Raw genomic sequence first — 18146 nt, forward strand, 5'->3', positions numbered from 1 at the left:
TCCCATTGCCAAGGAGAGAAGGAAACTGTTGTTCTGGGTTCCCTGCCCCCCTCCCCCTACCTAGGAGTCCTTCTCCCCCTTTCCCCCTCTCCCTCTCCCCCCCAGACCTCCACCATCACGACGGGAGATAGTACAGTGTGCGTGTGTGTTTAGAGATGATTGCTACTGTGATGCTTCTAAGCGGAGAAAAATAGTATCTCTAAGCCCCACTGTGTGTTGGGGCGGATGTTTGATGGTCTGCGGATTTTATTTTAATCGTTTTTTTTTTTTAACTTCGAAGCCTTCTTTTTGGTGACGGTTTGCGAATATTATTTTGATCGTTTTTTTTTTTTTTTATAAAACTTTGATGAAGCTTATTTTGTGATGGTTTGCGAATTTTATTTTAATCGTTTTTTTTAAACTTTGATATGAAGCTTATTTTGCGATGGTTAGCGAATTTTATTTTGGTCGTGCTTTTTTTTTTATAAGGTTTTGATGAAGTTTTTTTTGTGATGGTTTGCGAATTTTATTTTTATCGTGTTTTTTTTCTACACAATTTTTTTTGTGATGGTTTGCGAATTTTATTTTCATCGTGTTTTGTTTTACACTTTGGCTCTCGATTTTGACAGGGAAGAGTGGAAGGGGAAAGAGGGTCCATTTTTTTGTTTTGTTTTCTTAGATGGAAATAGTTTTTTTTTTTTTACGTAACTTGTCATGCATAGAAGATATTCTGGCTATTGTTTTTCTTTCCATTGTTTGGAATTTTTAAATTCGATTTGTTGTTCTCTTGGACGAAACCTTCGTCAGTGCTGAAAGAATTTCACGAAATATTTAATTCCCTTTATTTCCCTTTAATAATGGTATTCAAAGGAAAAAGAGTAAGTAATTGTATTGTCCTCTTTTAGTGAAGAGTTAATGCCAAAATTCGTGTTTACTTATATCCAGATGAAGTGGATGTTAATGTAAGTTTAATCTTCTGATTCATAATATGTGTGCGTCTGCATTTTCACATTTTTATGATGAAATAAGATAAATGACGGTTTAAATGGTTCGCCAACAATCGATCAGAATCGCATGCTAGGCATAATTCTGCAAAATGTTTTAGGGCTACACCTAAATTTAGTACACACGCTCTTGGCCATTAGACGTATCTTCACAAGGAGTAAAAGGATTATTATTATTATTATTATTATTATTATTATTATTATTATTATTATTATTATTATTATTATTATTATTATTCAGAAGATGAACCCCATTCATGTGGAGCAAGCCCACTGGGGCCATTGACTTGAAATTCAAGCCTCCAAAGAATATTATGGTGTTCATAGAATTAACAGAAGGTAATAGGAAATACAATAAGAAGAGATCAGTCATTAGAAAAGAAAAAATAATTTTCAGGGATTAACAAATAACTAGATAAAAACGTAAGTAAAATACAAGAATTGTTTTAGGGTAGTAATGGACTGCACCTTCGACTGAAATTTTGAGGCTCCAATTGCAAAAAACACACCCGGGAATCATTTTTCTTCATATAAGCAGCACCTCTGTTTCAGTAGCTGTTACTGAAGGATCCATTCCATTCCCGCCAGTGCTTCAAGTTTATTGATTTGGACCGAAATGCTTCCGTTCCAAAGACAGCAGATGGAGATAACCGCCTTTGAATGCAACAAATTTAGCATTGCAGAGTTTATGAAAATCATATTATTCTTCTGAGAGGCTCTCAACTCCTCGAAACGAAAGAGTGCACAGCGTTTTGGTGTAAAAAGATAATTTTAAAAAATTATTGAAGATCTGGAAGCGTAGATCTCAAACTTCCTCTGAACTGTGAAAGTTACAGCGTCAGGAGTTTTTGTCGGGACTAAAGTGTCGAGTTTTTTTTTTCAGGACTAAAGTGATCAAGTTTTTTTCGGGACTAAAGTGATCAAAGTTTTTTTCGGGACTAAAGTGATCAAGTTTTTTTTCGGGACTAAAGCTCATCAAGTTTTTGTCGGGACTAAAGTGATCAAAGTTTTTTTTTTCGCGACTAAAGTGATCAAGTTTTTTTTCGGGATTAAAGTGATCAAAGTTTTTTTTCGGGACTAAAGTGATTAAGTTTTTTTTTCGGGACTAAAGTTATATAATGTTTAGGTTATATATTTGTATGTATTGCTTTAAGTTTTCAGAAAAGAAAACTATTGTCTGTCCGTCCGCACTTTTTCTGTTCGCCCTCAGATCTTAAAAACTACTGAGGCTAGAGGGCTGCAAATTACTATGTTGATCATCCACCCTCCAATCATCAAACATACCAAATTGCAGCCCTCTAGTCTCTTTAGTTTTTATTTTATTTAAGTTTAAGTTAGCCATAATCGTGCATCTGGCAACAATATAGGCCAGGCCACCACCGGGCCGTGGTTAAAGTTTCATGGGCCGCGGTTCATACAGCATTATACCGAGACCACCAAAAGATAGATCTGTTTTCGGTGGCCTTGATTATACGATGAACAGAAAACTCGATTGCGCCGAAGAAACTTCGGCCCGTGTTTTACTTATTTGTAAGTTACTATTAATAGCAAGTATTACTTTCAGAAACAACCAGAAAACGGCAGCAGCAGTTGCTTGCACTGTTACAATTTTTTTTTTCATTAAGCTTCCAGCTCTTGGAAGTTATTTCTGGTGCTGGTTCAAATCTTGATCACTAAGTGATTGTTTTTAGCGCGTCGGATTCTCTTTGGTTTAGAAGTCAAAGTATATATATATGCTGTATCAATGATCTTTCATTCTATGAAATCATATGCTAATGTGTAGTTACAATATGAGGCATTATATATATATATATATATATATATATATATATATATATATATATATATATATATATACATTATAATATCATATATATATATATATATATATAATATATATATATATATATATATATATATATATATATATATATATATATATATATATATAACTGAATCATGAAAATATGGAACATGATGAATATATATAAATAAAGACAAAATCCACGAAGGAAAGAGAAACAGTGGAGTGCTGCAAGGCCTTTCGACTTATCGTCCTTTACTTAGCAGACGATAAGTCGAAAGGCCTTGCAGCACTCCATTGTTTCTCTTTCTTTAGATAATTTTGTCTATATATATATATATATATATATATATATATATATATATATATATATATATATATATATATATATATATATATAAAAGCAATGGCCTTTCTCGTATAGTGTATTTATATGCATCCGATCATATTACAAATAAAATTATATACGTTTTTGTGAGTTTTGGTTTGTAAGTATCGCTGGCGTTGTAACATGCTAACTTCCATGGGAAGATTTTTGTATTCGCCAGCATAATTTTTTTTTTTGTAGGAGTATCCCCCCTTTTCTGTAGGATTCCGAGAAGACCAGGCCAATTTTTATAGAGGGTTTTTTTTCATGTTAGGCAACCATTTCCAGTACTCTCTCTCTCTCTCTCTCTCTCTCTCTCTCTCTGTGACCTGCTTGTACGCGCAAGGATCGTTGGCACAAGTTCACCTTCATCTGACCACAATCTCTCTCTCTCTCTCTCTCTCTCTCTCTCTCTCTCTCTCTCTCTCTCTCTCTCTCTCTCTCCCCCGTCCTCCCTTGCAATTGTTTCCGTTTGTTGTTCGCTGTTGGTCGAATTTCCCATCTACCCTCAGATAACTGTTGTTCTTTCCAGGCAGCTGGGTAGCTCATTTCGCCCGGTGGAATTTTAAGCTGCTTTCTTTTCTTCTAGTCAGATACTCCTTTCCTTCCACAATCAGCTCTTCCTTCCTTCCTTCCTCCCACGATCTGATACTCCTTCCTTCCTTTCTTCCTCAGTCAGATACTCCTTCCTTCCTTTTCCACAACCAGATACTCCCTCCTTCCTTTCTCCCACAATCTGATACTCCTTCCTTCTTTTCTCCCACAATCAGATACTCCTTCCTCCCTTTCTTCCACAATCTGATACTCCTTCCTTCCTTTTCCGCAGTCAGATACTCTTTCCTTCCTTTCTTCCTCAGTCTGATACTCCTTCCTTCCTTTTCCATAACCAGATACTCCCTCCTTCCTTTCTCCCACAATCTGATACTCCTTCCTTCCTTTTCCGCAATCGTATACTCCTTCCTTCCTCTCTTCCTCAGTCTGATACTTCTTCCTTCCTTTTCCGCAATCAGATACCCCTTCCTTCCTTCCTTCTTCAGTCTGATACCCCTTCCTCCCTTTCTTCCTCAGTCTGATACTCCTTCCATCCTTTTCCACAATCAGATACTCCATCCTTCCTTCCTTTCTCAGTCTGATACTCGTTCCTTCCTTTTCTGCAATCAGATACTCCTTCCTTCCTTCCTTCCTTCCTCAGTCTGATACCCCTTCCTCCCTTTCTTCCTCAGTCGGATACTCCTTCCTTCCTTTTCCACAATCAGATACCAGGCACTCCCTCCTTTCCTTTCTCAGTCTGATACTCCTTCCTTCCTTTTCTGCAATCAGATACCCCTTCCTTCCTTCCTTCCGTCCTTCCTCAGTCTGATACCCCTTCCTCCCTTTCTTCTTCAATCTGATACTCCTTCCATCCTTTTCCACAATCAGATACTCCCTCCTTCTTTCGTTTCTCAGTCTGATACTCCTTCCTTCCTTTTCCGCAGTCAGATACCCCTTCCTTCCTTCCAGAGTCAGATGCGCCGTTGTGACGAAAACCCAGAAGCCTTGGAATATTGGCCTACTTGTATTTTTTTTTTTGTGTGTCTGGCAAGCTTTCCTTTCAATTACGCGCCAGCCTCATGAAGGGAGATCCCTTATAGCCTCTGCTGACACTGACAGATATTTTGCAGATAGACTGTTATTGTAAAAGCCCTTAGGCTTGCATTATTGGCCTGCTTGAGTGGTTTTGTATCAGGGTCGTTTTCCATCTGATTGCGTGGTAACTTGTAACTATATATTCCAGGCTGTCTTTGCGGAATTTATTATATAATTGAGTTTTTTTTTGAGCTTTAAGCGGCTCTGATGTTCAGGGATAAATGTTGTTTAGTTTATTTGATTAGATTTTGGCGTGTTTTTCTTTCGTATCGACGTATGACACGCATGCAGGTAAAAAAAGATAAATGAATAAGAACAATGACATGTAGGCTATATACTAAAATAATAAGCAGCGGGAAGAAACATCTAAGAAAACAACTTATGATAATCTTTCGAGTCTTTCACATTTGTAGAATTTGCAAAGACTCGAAACTCGCTTCTGTCATTTGTTTTTTTGAAAGAAAACAAATTATGATAATCTTTCGAGTCCTTCATATTTGTAGAATTTGCGAAGACTCGAAATTCGCTTCTGTCATTTGTTTTTTTATTGTTTCGCACGCGCGCGAGCGCCCGCCTGCCTTGGGGGAGCCGGTGGAGTGGGGGGATGGGGGGTTGGAAAGCTTGTTTGTTCTCATTCCCTGAGACGTCTCAGGCTGTTGTTGAGACTTGTTTGTTGGGAAACGGGATCATCCCGAAGGTATTAAAATCCTGCTTTTCAAAGGGTTGTGTTTACTGTGATCGGTTCGTGACTTGTTTTTCCGGCATTATCTTCAGTGTAGTCTACAGTATTTTAAAAGAAAAGCTATGACAAAATAAATGAATAACACTGTTACCTTTTTTTTTATAATAAAACACTTTAACTTTTTTTATTATGAAAACATACTTTGGAGAGCATGATGATGTCAGCTTTCTGGGCTATGATTTAAGTGTTGTCTGTTATTTTCCATTGTAAGTATTTTGGATATTGACAAATGTTTACGTAATGCAGCCATACTTATTGTTTCCTTTCTTATACGTCTTTAGAAATTTAGCATTGTAATTCATGGCTGTTAGTTTCGACTCGTGCTGTGCTGTTGTTATTCCATAATTTCTTTTTTATTGTCAGATTAGAATTAAATAAATACTAAAGCAAACAACTGATGAAAACTCTTTTCAGTTTATTAAAGGGAGCAACATCCTATAAAGCAAAATTTTTTCTTTTGACCAGTCGGTTAAATTCCTCCGTTCGACCTTAGCAAGTCTCATTAATTCAGGAAGACTTGACCGATTCCATATCACAAATTGGCGTTTCGACTACCAGGGTCATCAGTATTCCTGGTGGAGGGTGCTCCAGATTGTTTTTGCCTCGTGTCATAAAACTGTACCCTTTCTGAATGTGAATCAGTGAGGCGAATTTCTTTATTTTTTTTTTCGTAATTGCACTGAAAAGCAAAGCGTTTTCATTTTATTTATTTATCTTACCTTTCGTAAGTAAATAGAGTTTGCCATTTTCTTCCTCTGTTTACATATCCTTAGGTGATTAATGGGACTTAAGAGTTTTTTCTCTACGTCTCCTCAGATCAGATGAGGTTTGGTTTGTATCAGCATGTGTCCTGTGTTAATCTCCTTTGCTTCTTGAGTGTGAATCATCCTATACAGTCCAAATGAATGCCATCTTTCATACTAATAATATACATATGTTCTCTTCAGACCACATGAAAACTGCCTCTTGTCTGCATTTAACAGTCAAAATATCAAGTGAATTCTTTTACTCTGCATATCTGTACAGCATACCGGAGGTAGTGCATATTTCATCAGCAGACCAGATTTCAGCCTTTTCTTTCTGTCCTCGACGTCAGACCAGAATTCAGTCTTTTTATTTTGGTCCTCGACTGTCAACCAGTTTCCAGTTTTTTCTCTTGGATGTTTCGCAGCAGACCTCATTTCGACACTTGGTAACATTTTCAACAGCATACCAAATTGTGGTGTTTTTTTTTCCTCATCCTCTGTAGCTTATCAGAGTTCATCCGCAACAGCAAACAACAGTTCAGCCTGTTCTTTTCATCCTTCACAGCAAACTAATGTTTTCTTTTCATCCTCCACAGCAAACTAGACTGATGTTTCTTTTCATTCTCCGCAGCAAACTAGACTAATGTTTCCTTTTCATCCTCCGCAGCAAAGTAGACTAGTGTTCTGTGTTCAGTCTCCAAAGAACTGCCAGATTTCATATTTTTCTCTTCACTGTCCACAGCAAACCAAGCTTTTTGTGTTCATTCCCCACAGCACATTAGATTCCAGCCATTTCTTTCTATCCTTCACAGCAGATCAAATAAATCCAGTGCTCTCTCATCTCTACAACCAGTCATCTACAGTAATTTTCCTTTGGATTTGGAATGGAATATAAAATTCAGGCCAAAGGCCAAGCACTGGGACCTGTGAGATCATTCGGCGCTGAAAGGGAAACTGATAGTAAAAAGGTTTGAAAGGTGTAACGGGAGGAAAACCTCGCAGTTGCACTATGAAAAAATTGTTAGGGGGCGGGTGGAAAGTAAGACTGAAGAAAGGAAGTAGGAGCGAAAGCACAGTAAAAGCAATGAAAGGGGTTGCAGGTAAGGGCCGAAGGGACGTTGCAAAGAGTCTTAAGTAATGCGTACAGTGCACCGCATGAGGTGCACTGACGGCAGTAATCCCCTACGGGGGTTCTTTTGGATTTAACCTTTGCCAGGATTTTCATTTTAAGTAACTGTCGCCTTTTCGTTGAATATCGTCTGAAGAAGACATCAAAATTCCGTCTTTATTTATTGTAACCATTTCCTCAGCTTCTTTCTCCCTTAGGAGGAATAGTGCCGTCAGTGCACTTCATGCGGTGCACTGTAGGCATTACTTGAGGTTCTTTGCAGCGTGCCTTCGGCCCTAGCTGCAACCCTTTTCGTTCCTTTTACTGTTCCTCCTTTCATGTTCTCTTTCCACCCTCTCCTAACAATTGCTTCATAATGCAACTGCGAGGTTTTCCTCCTGTTACACCTTTCAAACCTTTAACTGTCAATTTCAATTTCAGCGCTGAATGACCTCATAGGCCCCAGTGCTTGGCCTTTGGCCTAGATTTCGTATTCAGTTCAGCTTCTTTCCTCCAGAACAAATCACTTGAATTCTTCTGTTCTCTGGCATATGTTATCAGTCAGCCAAAGAAGTTCCCCCATTACCTTTGTTTCTTTCGTCCTTCAACAAAAGCAACCAAATTACGTCCTTTGTTTCAACAATGGTCAGGGGGGAAAAATAAATCTGCCTTTAGTATCAGCTTCTTTTCTCCTCAACAAAGCAAATAAATTCTGCCATCTTTGTTTTCCAGCATGCCAAAAGTGGAATCTGCATCTTCTTTTGTATTTTCAGCGCCGGATGACCTCGTAGGTGCCAGTGCTTGGCCTTTGGTGTAAATTCCTTTTTTATGTTTCATTCCATTATCAGACTGAACGAACTCATTCTCTTCCTCCCCGAGTTTTCCTCACCTGACCAAATGGTTTAAGTGAGAAATTTAGAATCTGCTCGAAGGATTTCTCTCTCTCTCTCTCTCTCTCTCTCTCTCTCTCTCTCTCTCTCTCTCTCTCTCTCTCTCTGTCTGTCTGTCTTTCCAATCCTTCCTTCTCAGTACCACATTTATCTCTCTCCTCTCTCTCTCTCTCTCTCTCTCTCTCTCTCTCTCTCTCTCTCTCTCTCTCTCTCTCTCTCCAATCCTTCCCCCTTTCCCCATTTTATCTCTCTCTCTCTCTCTCTCTCTCTCTCTCTCTCTCTCTCTCATCACTAAGTCTCCTTCCCCCTCCCCTACTCTTTCTCTCTCTCTCTTCCTCGCTTTCCTCCCTCACCCCAATCGTTCCCCCTCACTCTCTCTCTCTCTCTCTCTCTCTCTCTCTCTCTCTCTCTCTCTCTCTCTCTCTCTCTCTCTCTCACCCGTTCCCCTTCCCCCTCCCCCTCACCCATTGACCTCCTCCCCTGCAGCCTGTCTCCAGGTCCAATTCTGTTCCAATTCTTAGAAATGCCGCAATTTAATTCTTTCCTCACTGCATCTCCACAGGTGGAGGTGTGAGGAGGAGGAGGAGGAGGAGGAGGAGGAGGAGGAAAATACATTCGTTCCCCTCTTTCGCTTATTTTCGTGAACTTCCTTTTGAGCCATAATTTTTTTTGTCTTCTCTTTATTTGAGACGAAATTTTATTTTCACTCTTTTTTGTACCTCATTGTTATTTTTCTTGAGGGCTTGGTTTATCGGATTTTATCTATCTGTACCATTTCGATAATGGCCTTGCATATTGATTTATGCCTTTGCTCTGTGGAATAAAATGCAAGATAATTTTGCTGGGTTTTTACTTATATTGATCTAAGAAAGAGAGAGAGAGAGAGAGAGAGAAGAGAGAGAGAGAGAGAGAGAGAGAGAGAGAGAGAGAGAGAGAATTAGACACTGGTTGCTCATGTAGAGAAATTGTCAAGCAAGCATGAAATTGTTTGTGACTTAATTTCACAGAACTTCATGGGTTCCGCAAACGGGGCACAAAAAAAAAAAAAAAAAAAAAAAACATGCATAGGCAATTAGGCCCCCTGGAGCCGCAGATAAAAGAGGAAAAAAGGAATGATAGGAGGAAACAGAACTAATGAAAATTGTTACAAGAGAATTTTTTTCGGTTAAGAAAACAAGTTATGGCAGGTAATAAATTTGATACTCGTTAATGCACTGCAAGTGGTTAAAAAAGAAAGTGGCCGCTTTATGGAAGAACATGTAACGTAAGTTAATGTAAAAGATAATGCTCACACTTTATCCGGCGCTGCATTTTATGTGCACTTGACTGTTAGGTACAAATCTAGAGGCAGGCGGAAGAGATAGAGTCTGCCTTGAAAACTGCGGATTCCATAACCCATTTCCCCGGGACCATTTTGCCTCCATTTCTCCTTGCATGCTCTCCTCACGTCTTCCTTATCAAGCAAAGTTGTTTCCACTCCTGCCTCTCCAGCACAAAATTCCATCTACAGCCATCCCTCCTGCCTTGCCTCAGTCATGCACTGCTAAATTTTATCTAATATTCACAATAATAAGTACTAATTAGTATTACCACACTTCACTGTCCGTCCCAAGCTGTCTTGGTGCCGAGAGGTCATTTCTGAAGTAACAAGATTAGTGACAAGTTAAAGAGAAAGTCCACTGTGAATCTTCATGTATGAGTTTAGGAAACTTGGAAAACAAATTACCCATTCTATAAAGGACAAACATTATTCATGCCTAATAAACTTTAGCATGTCTGCCTAGCAAGTTCGCTATAAAAGTTTGGAATCTTATCCTTTAGTCTGGTTACTGCTATGCTGAAATATTATCCATGCTCTAATATAGTTTTAAACTTGTATACTAGATGTGATATCAGCAGCATATCCCGTCATATTTTCGAAAGGAATTACCTTCGTTTCAAAAACTGCTTTAGAAGCAGAAACAAACGGTCAGCACTTGAAATCTCCACTACTAGAAGGTGGGGGAACTATCTCCAACAGCTCTCTTCCTATTAACTATCCTAAAAACTATAGTTTATGGCTTAGTTATGGATACATCAGTACTCTAATCGAGTATGCACATATATTTATGAGTCTACTGTAGTAATTCGACGAGCTCTGTCTATCCGTACAGTTGTCAACTATTCCTCTTCATATCTGCCTTACTTGATTTCATTTTCTGCATTATCTGAAAACCGGGAGCAGCACTTTTCAAAAGCTGTTACAATTAAATGGGATATTATGATTAATACAACAATTTTAGCAACAAGAGCCTAAACCTTTCTCAATTCCTATTAGGGCCATCTTCATTAGACAATAAGGTTGCAGTGGGATTAGACTTAACAGATACTACCCGAAAGTTACAGTAATTTGCCTAAAGGTATCTGTATAAATGAGTAGTGCCCTCAATGAATTTTGAGTAAACAAGTTTATCATTAAATAAAAAAATTTTTAATGTGCTTTACCTTGGGGTTTATCAGTTCATTATATTGTAAAACAATTAAGTTCAGGATGTTGTGACTTTTATTTTACATATTTTCTAGAGCTGCACTTTCAAACAGCTTACCTTATCACAATCAAGACGGATAGGCAACGTAATCCTCTTCAACTATGCAAATTGCCTTTTATAAAATCGAAGCAATCACTTAAAACACATGATGTTTTGTCAATAAAATATTATTACTGATCTAGTAGGCTACTATAATTCCTATTCAAATACTATCCCAACACTCAGATCTTTATTATCTGTGCTCTTCCTGCAAATCCTTAATAAATTAGTGGAAATAATTAATATATTCACTTCATCAGCGTTCTTGTTTCGCAATTTTCTAGTGAATGAACGCCGTGAACAGACATTGTACTGGATAGAAGTTCTGATCATTCAGATCTTCTCTAAAGTTTGAAAAGCTATAAAGGATACAGTGTGTTGAGTAAAATAAAACTCGCCTTCCTCTTAACATAATTAACTCTAGTCTCAGTCTTCCATCAGATATAATGATGAAAGGAAGCCTGATTTGAAATTTTATTGGGTTGGCAAATACTGCGAAGAAGTGTATGCGAAAAAAATATTATTCATTTCTTCAGCAAACATGGTCTTACTCGCCTCTTTTACGATATTTCATCTAGCATCTGAACAACAGGAATTACAGTCCTTATAGCTCGCCGTGATATGAACTTAATACTAATATATAACGGTATATAAGTAGATTAAACAGATTTTCTTCACCAGCCCTTGAGAACGTACAGTCACGTGCAAGTCCACCTGGTAAACTTTGTTTTTATAAAAGCAGGTATCTTAGCAACAGCTCGTGCTTGTGTATCATTTAGGTCAGTGGTTCTTAAACTTTTTTACCTTGCGCCCCCCTCTGCATTATGAATAGACCCCACGCCCCCTACCCCTGAAATTTTTGCCAACTATAATCTATAAACAATATGTTGTCTATTTGTATGCTATTATACTTATCATAACAATAAAAGACAATTCATAAACAAGATTTGAAATTAAAACTGACTTGTATTTTGAATTTTTGGCATGCTTTGAGATAATGATTAGAAAATATATGGAAGCAGTGATAACGTTTTTGGCAATTTTGTAAGTAACATCACAAATTAAACAAATAATTGGCACCATCTGGCAACTCTGCTTGTGCCCCCCTTGGAAGCTTCTGGCGCCCCCTTGGCGGGGGGACGCGCTCCCCAGGTTTAAGAATCACCGATTTAGGTAAACGAGGTATTTCAATCAATAGCTAATTGTGGGAGGAGTTTGGGGGTGTGATAAAAAAATTTATTCACACACGCTCGCAAAAGAACTATTAATTTTGACAATGATGAAAAAAGTGCACGAACATACATTACGATTACTGGGTAAAAGAAGTTTATGTAGGTCGTTGCCATTCCACAGTTTACAGATTTGTTCAAGCCCTGAACTATCATCATTCTCAAATCTAGACATTCGTCAAATATAAGTATTAGGAATTTTTCCAATTTTTTTTACGAATATTTACAGAAGGTAATACAGGTGGGCAATCGAAGGGGTTGACACATATCTACGCACTGACTATCACAACCCAGCATTTTCTGTTCCACTGCAAACCTAAATGTCCACATTTAAAACAAAAAATCGAGATCCAAGACATCATATGCGAATTAATGGGTGAATTGGTAAAAATCTTCTGTCCTAAAGTGATGAACGATTGAATGACCTTCTCACCCAATTTGTTGACAGTGAAGTGGGTTTATTACAATTAAAAAAGATGAAATCCTTTTAATGTTTAATTTCATTTTACCATTATACATAAACTTCTGCGAAGTTCACAAAGGATAAAGCGTAGCACTCGGTCAACTATGTCCGAGCCACAACCAGGGACCCTTCATAGCAAAAACAAGTAAGGTCACATTCAGGCTCCCCAGGGAGACCCAGAACCCAAACGCGTGCTTATTTCTTACGTAAACAAATTCGAAATTATTGACAGAAATGAATTACTCGGGCTAACCTCCCTCACGAACAGGAAGGGCTCACACGGGCTAACAATGGCTGTTGTTATTGTTGTTGTTTAATGAAAGTGACGACTAAGTCAAATAAGCTAACGAAAAGAATAATACCCGCATCAATGTGTCAAAGCATTACTCCTCTTCATGGAGAAACAATATGGCAGAAATTGACTGTAAAACAATGCTTGGAATGGCTTTCCAAACAACGAATCCTCACATGTTATTACTAAAGGGTGCGTGAAGCGTCGCTTTGGTGTAGCTGGACCTACATTTTAACCTTTTACTTTACCTCCATTTCCGATTCCTTCCTTCACTCTTGCTGTCCAACCTCTCTAATTAATACTTCCTGGTGAAACTGTGGGGGTTTTCTCCAAGTTACACCTTTATATCATTGTACTTCATCTCCTTTAATTTCTGGATCTCTTCGTCATGCTATGCAACCACTACAACTACCTCTTTTCACTGTCATAAGCGCTGAATGGTTTGAGAGCCTAACTTTCGTAAATCAAAATAAAAGCAACGAATCCTAAATACTAGCACTTGGCCACCTTTACAACCTGGTTTTAATAGCGTCTTGGAAACAGCATAGCAACATATAACTGTGTATGATAAAGGAAACATCGTATCTTGCACATGAAGTTTAGCGGGTTACGAACGCTTAGGGTCCACTAATAAGCAGTTGGCTTATTACTGCTTTATTTGATCAACGACATCTGTTAACTATGCGATGGCATTCCACTGTTTACCATAATTCTGCGCTGTCTTACTGCCTGCCATATTCCCTGCCGTATTGGAGGCTTTATTTCGAGGTTGCTACTTAATCCTGCTTCTTTCAAAGTATTATTTTAATTTGCGATAAAATGTTCCATGGACGATTTGTTGTGATATTGTTTTGAAAGTTGTGTCATGTTTGATTGTGGTAACTTAAAACATTATTTTGCCAACGGGATAAGTGTTACTGTGTGTGATATTGGGTAATAAGGTATGGTTGAAATTTCGTGTTGGTTACGTACTGATCATGAAATTGTTAGGTGGTACATTGTCTCCTGACAAGCTACGTGTGTTCTCATTGTCACAGCTTGACTTTGAGTTATGTCTTGTTTGGAAAAGTAAGTATACCTTAGTTTTACCAGACCACTGAGCTGATTAACAGCTCTCCTAATTTACTGGCTAAGAAAACTTATTTTACGTGGCTAAGAACCATTTGGTTACTTAGCAACGGGACCTACAGCTTAGTGTGGAATCCGAAACACATTATAGCGAGAAATTAATTTCTATCACCAGAAATAAATTCCTCTAACTCTTCATCAGCCGGCCGCGGGAATTGAACTCCGGCCCATCGAATGACAGTCTAAAGCTCTACCGAGTCGGCCAACAGAGGGCTTGTGTCTTGTTTGGAATAATCTCATTTTTGTACTAATATAATTTTCATATATATTGAAGTGTTTGTGTATTTTATATCACTCTAGAGGGAATATATACACATAGGAGGTGCGCTATGTATTTTAAGCAGTTTGCTTAAAATATATAGTGTAGCTACTGCTTCAATTATTTCAGATAAGAGGATGAAGTAGTGAACTAAAAAAAAATCCACTAATACGGCGGGAAATATAATAAGACAGTAAAAACAGCACAGAGTTATGGGAAACAGAAGGAGGTCTTCTCATAACTAACATGTCGCTGATCTAAAAAGATTGGATAAATCTTTATTACAATAAGACAGGTCATAATCAGGACAAGATTTTCCTGTTTGTCATTAACGTAAGCCAAAAGAGCTGACATTCTATGTATTAGGACGTTAATTATTATTGAATTTTTATCTTATTACCTTTTTATATCTACAATTCTTATGGAGAGACATTTTTAACCAAATTCTTTGCTCCGGCCTACGAATACTCTTCACATCGATCTTTACAAACATAAGTTTGCTGTTTATATCCACAGTTAATTGGCTCATGATTTTCATACCAGTAAAAGCTTTCATTAAAGATAAGTCGGTGCTACTTTAGCTTGTTATGTACGCGTCACCTACTCCGAGGTGCTAGTGCTAAACAGCCAAACACTGCATGGTAAATGTACAGTAGACGGCCGCACGAAAATATCGCTTATTAATATAATTTGTCGACCACACAATATAGAAATGGGTCTATATAATACTTCGATCCTCGAGAGGCTAGTACTAAACACGGCGTCCCAAGGAGCTTCTGCCATGTTTAGGACTAGCACCTCGGAGTAGGTGACGCGTAGACAAGAAGCCAAAGTAGCACCGATAAGTCTTTATTCAATATATTGTGATATAGACTTCAGGACTATTAGGAACGAGTAAAACTGCTTAAATCATATTTTTTTCCGCTTCATTCCTACTGAGAAATCAAGCAAATCGAGCAAATAATACGATTTCTGAAGGCAAAAGTAATCTGCCCTACACAGTCGCACTGAGGCAGGGTGACGAGTATCACTCACGCACGAAGACTATTTTTTCTCATTTTTCACGGCAGGTAGCTCTTGAATGCTACCCATTAATCATATCAGATTTTAAAATGACAATACTATGAAAATAATCCTCAACGTTGTTGAATTTCTTTGAGCTGAATTACGTCCCACACATTTGGAGATACTATTCTAAACAAATTATATATATATATATATATATATATATATATATATATATATATATATATATATATATACATACACACACAGACTGACAGGTAGGTGAAAAAAGCTAGCGTGACTGAATAAAGATCATCAACGTCAGTCAAGTTCCTGGAAGCATTTTGCCTTTAAATGTTAAAATCCTAATGGGTTTTTTTTCAACAAAGAGGGGATTAGGATTTTTGAGTGTAGCGCAAACGGAGAAACTGTGTGTATATATATATATATATATATATATATATATATATATATATATATATATATATATATACACATATATATACTGTATATATATTATATATATACAGTATATACATATCAAATATAAGGAGCCCGTAAAACGTCAAAATGTGGAAAGTTAATGCTATATTTCAGAGACCAATTGGTCACAGTCGAGACAAAGGGATTTCGTAAACTCCTATGTCTTTGGGGACTGGCTTTTGTTGGACATTAATCAGGGACTTGGCTAAGGTATTTGGTCTCTGAAATATAGCATTAACTTTCTAAATTCTGGCGTTTTAATGGACTCCTTATATTTGATGGAATTCTGTTTTAACAGAAAATATTTCAGTCATATATATATATATATATTATATATATATATATATATATATATATATATATATATATATATATATATATATATATATATATATATATTATATTTATTTATATATGTATATATAAAAATATATATATATGTAATATAAAATATAGATATAATATATATATTTATATATATATATATATATATATTATATATATATATATATATATATATATATATATATATATATATATATATATATATATATATATATATATATATGTGTAAGAGGGTTGGAAGATTCTAAATGAAATTTAAGTGAAGAGTTGCTTTATGGGTAAGCAGCAGCTCCCAGCATGTAAGCAATAACTGTAAACAGTGATCCCAGTTACCTTGTGATTTACATTTATACATAAAAAGAAAAGGGTAGGTCGCCAGGAAACCAATGATTATCTTAATTAATTTATTACATACTCAAACAACTAGAATTAACCTTGGTGTGCTTGCAATTCAACCATCTATTGCTCAATCACTGTGGCGCAGCAATTACAGTTACAAGTGAAATGGGATAAATCTGGTAAGGTTACAGCCCAACAAAAGAGAGCAACAAGAATCTTATAACAACTCTGCAATAACTGGTTTCTACAATGAAATTATCTTTTTGTAATGGAATTAAGTGTCTGCAATGGAATTAATATCCGGCACGGGTAATGCTTGATGGAGCAGTAGGAAGAGGGCACAGAGATCGAGAATTTGTTATGGAACCGTTATGTAAGAAGCTTGAAAGTATAGAGAGAACCCTGTATGTGCTATAAATGAGACGTATGAGACGTAGAGAATGCTCATGATAGATTTTATAGGAGCAGTGTGGGGGTGGTTGTGAGGCTGTATGGTATAGTGTCACTGTTGCGAGCAATAAAAAAAAATGATATGATGCAAGTGAGTTTTAGGCAGGAGAGTGACTGGTTTAGTGCAAAAACGAGGGACAAGATAAGGCAGTGTTACGTCTACATGGCTATTTAATTTTTCTTATGGATGAAGTGATGAAGGAGTACAAAGAAAAGACATTTGGTGTTGGTGCTGAGTTGTGTGATAATAAGGTGGGTCATACATGAAGCGTGGAATGTTTGATGTTTAAAGATGAAACCGTACTTATTGAGGATAGGATACTGAAAAGAAACTGCAGGGACTAGTATAAGAGTTTGAAAGTGTATGCAAAAGGAAAAAGTTAAGAGTAATGTACAATATGTGGCTATTTCAGCTCCGCATAACAAGACACTAGGGCTAACTTCCAATTAACTACTAATGACTTTGCATGTTGAGTTTCATAGATGTTTATTTGGTTTGCCAAGAAACTGACAACTAAATGTCAGCCAAAAGAATGATTTTCATTATTGTGCTCTCCCACGCCTGAAGCTTTTTGTCCCTCAGAAAACATGACAAAATGGTTAGTTTTAAACCATATTTTATTGGCTATGCCCATATATAGCCTTAAATGCCTTTTCTTAAAGTTCTTGGAACCCCAACAAAAAAATAAGACTGATACACCTTGAGGAAAACTTACAGACCTGTAACAAGGAAAAGACCAAAGTACCACAATAAATCTAAAACAGGATAAAATAGGACCTCTTCTTGAACGTACACTGTAAGGGCGACAAATCACGCCTCTCCTTTCTTGTGTTTCTCCCTTCAGATGTACATTAATCACGTCATATATATTACCTGTTTTTATTTCAGATTCTTTATGTACCTCATCTTATGCATCATTGTACGGCCTTTCCGCCAATATGTATATCTACCTTTTATATGCCATGTAACGAATATTGTACATATTTTTATGACTGTCAGAAAACATAAATTTTGTATGGACGCAGTGGGGGCCCTCGGGTCACCCGCTACCTTTCCGTGTGCTTTTTATCTTATAAACACCTGTCGAGAATAATAAAGAATCAGTCTCTCTTTTGACATTTCTCTTGAACCTCACACTGGTGACCCTGGGTCAGGGACAGGTAGCGTGGTTTTTGGTCCAGCCATTAACGGACTAACTATGGCTGCACCCGACCATCAGAAAGCTTTTAGCAGAATAACTACAGCATAAAGTTTAGGCCTCTGATAGCACCCTCCCTGGCGGAAACCGTGCCATTAACGGACTAAATATGGCGTACCCA

The 18146-nt window shown here is 37.2% G+C and overlaps 3 protein-coding genes across 3 annotated transcripts in view; 1 reads left to right on the forward strand and 2 right to left on the reverse strand.

The window, feature by feature from the left end:
• Window positions 1-18146, reverse strand: part of Mcm3 (minichromosome maintenance 3) — a 411323-nt gene that overhangs the window by 160362 nt on the left and 232815 nt on the right. The window lies entirely within an intron of this gene.
• The window catches only part of LOC136851617 (uncharacterized), a 221337-nt gene that overhangs the window by 138861 nt on the left and 64330 nt on the right, over window positions 1-18146 (forward strand). The gene's annotated exons all lie outside the window — the stretch shown is intronic.
• On the reverse strand, window positions 3830-4264 carry LOC136851120 (uncharacterized). The gene has a single exon (XM_067125090.1). It carries the CDS (start codon window positions 4262-4264, stop codon window positions 3830-3832), a length of 435 nt encoding a protein of 144 aa, XP_066981191.1.

Source organism: Macrobrachium rosenbergii, chromosome 23, assembly GCF_040412425.1.
Source record: "Macrobrachium rosenbergii isolate ZJJX-2024 chromosome 23, ASM4041242v1, whole genome shotgun sequence".
In the NCBI taxonomy this organism is placed as follows: domain Eukaryota; kingdom Metazoa; phylum Arthropoda; class Malacostraca; order Decapoda; family Palaemonidae; genus Macrobrachium; species Macrobrachium rosenbergii.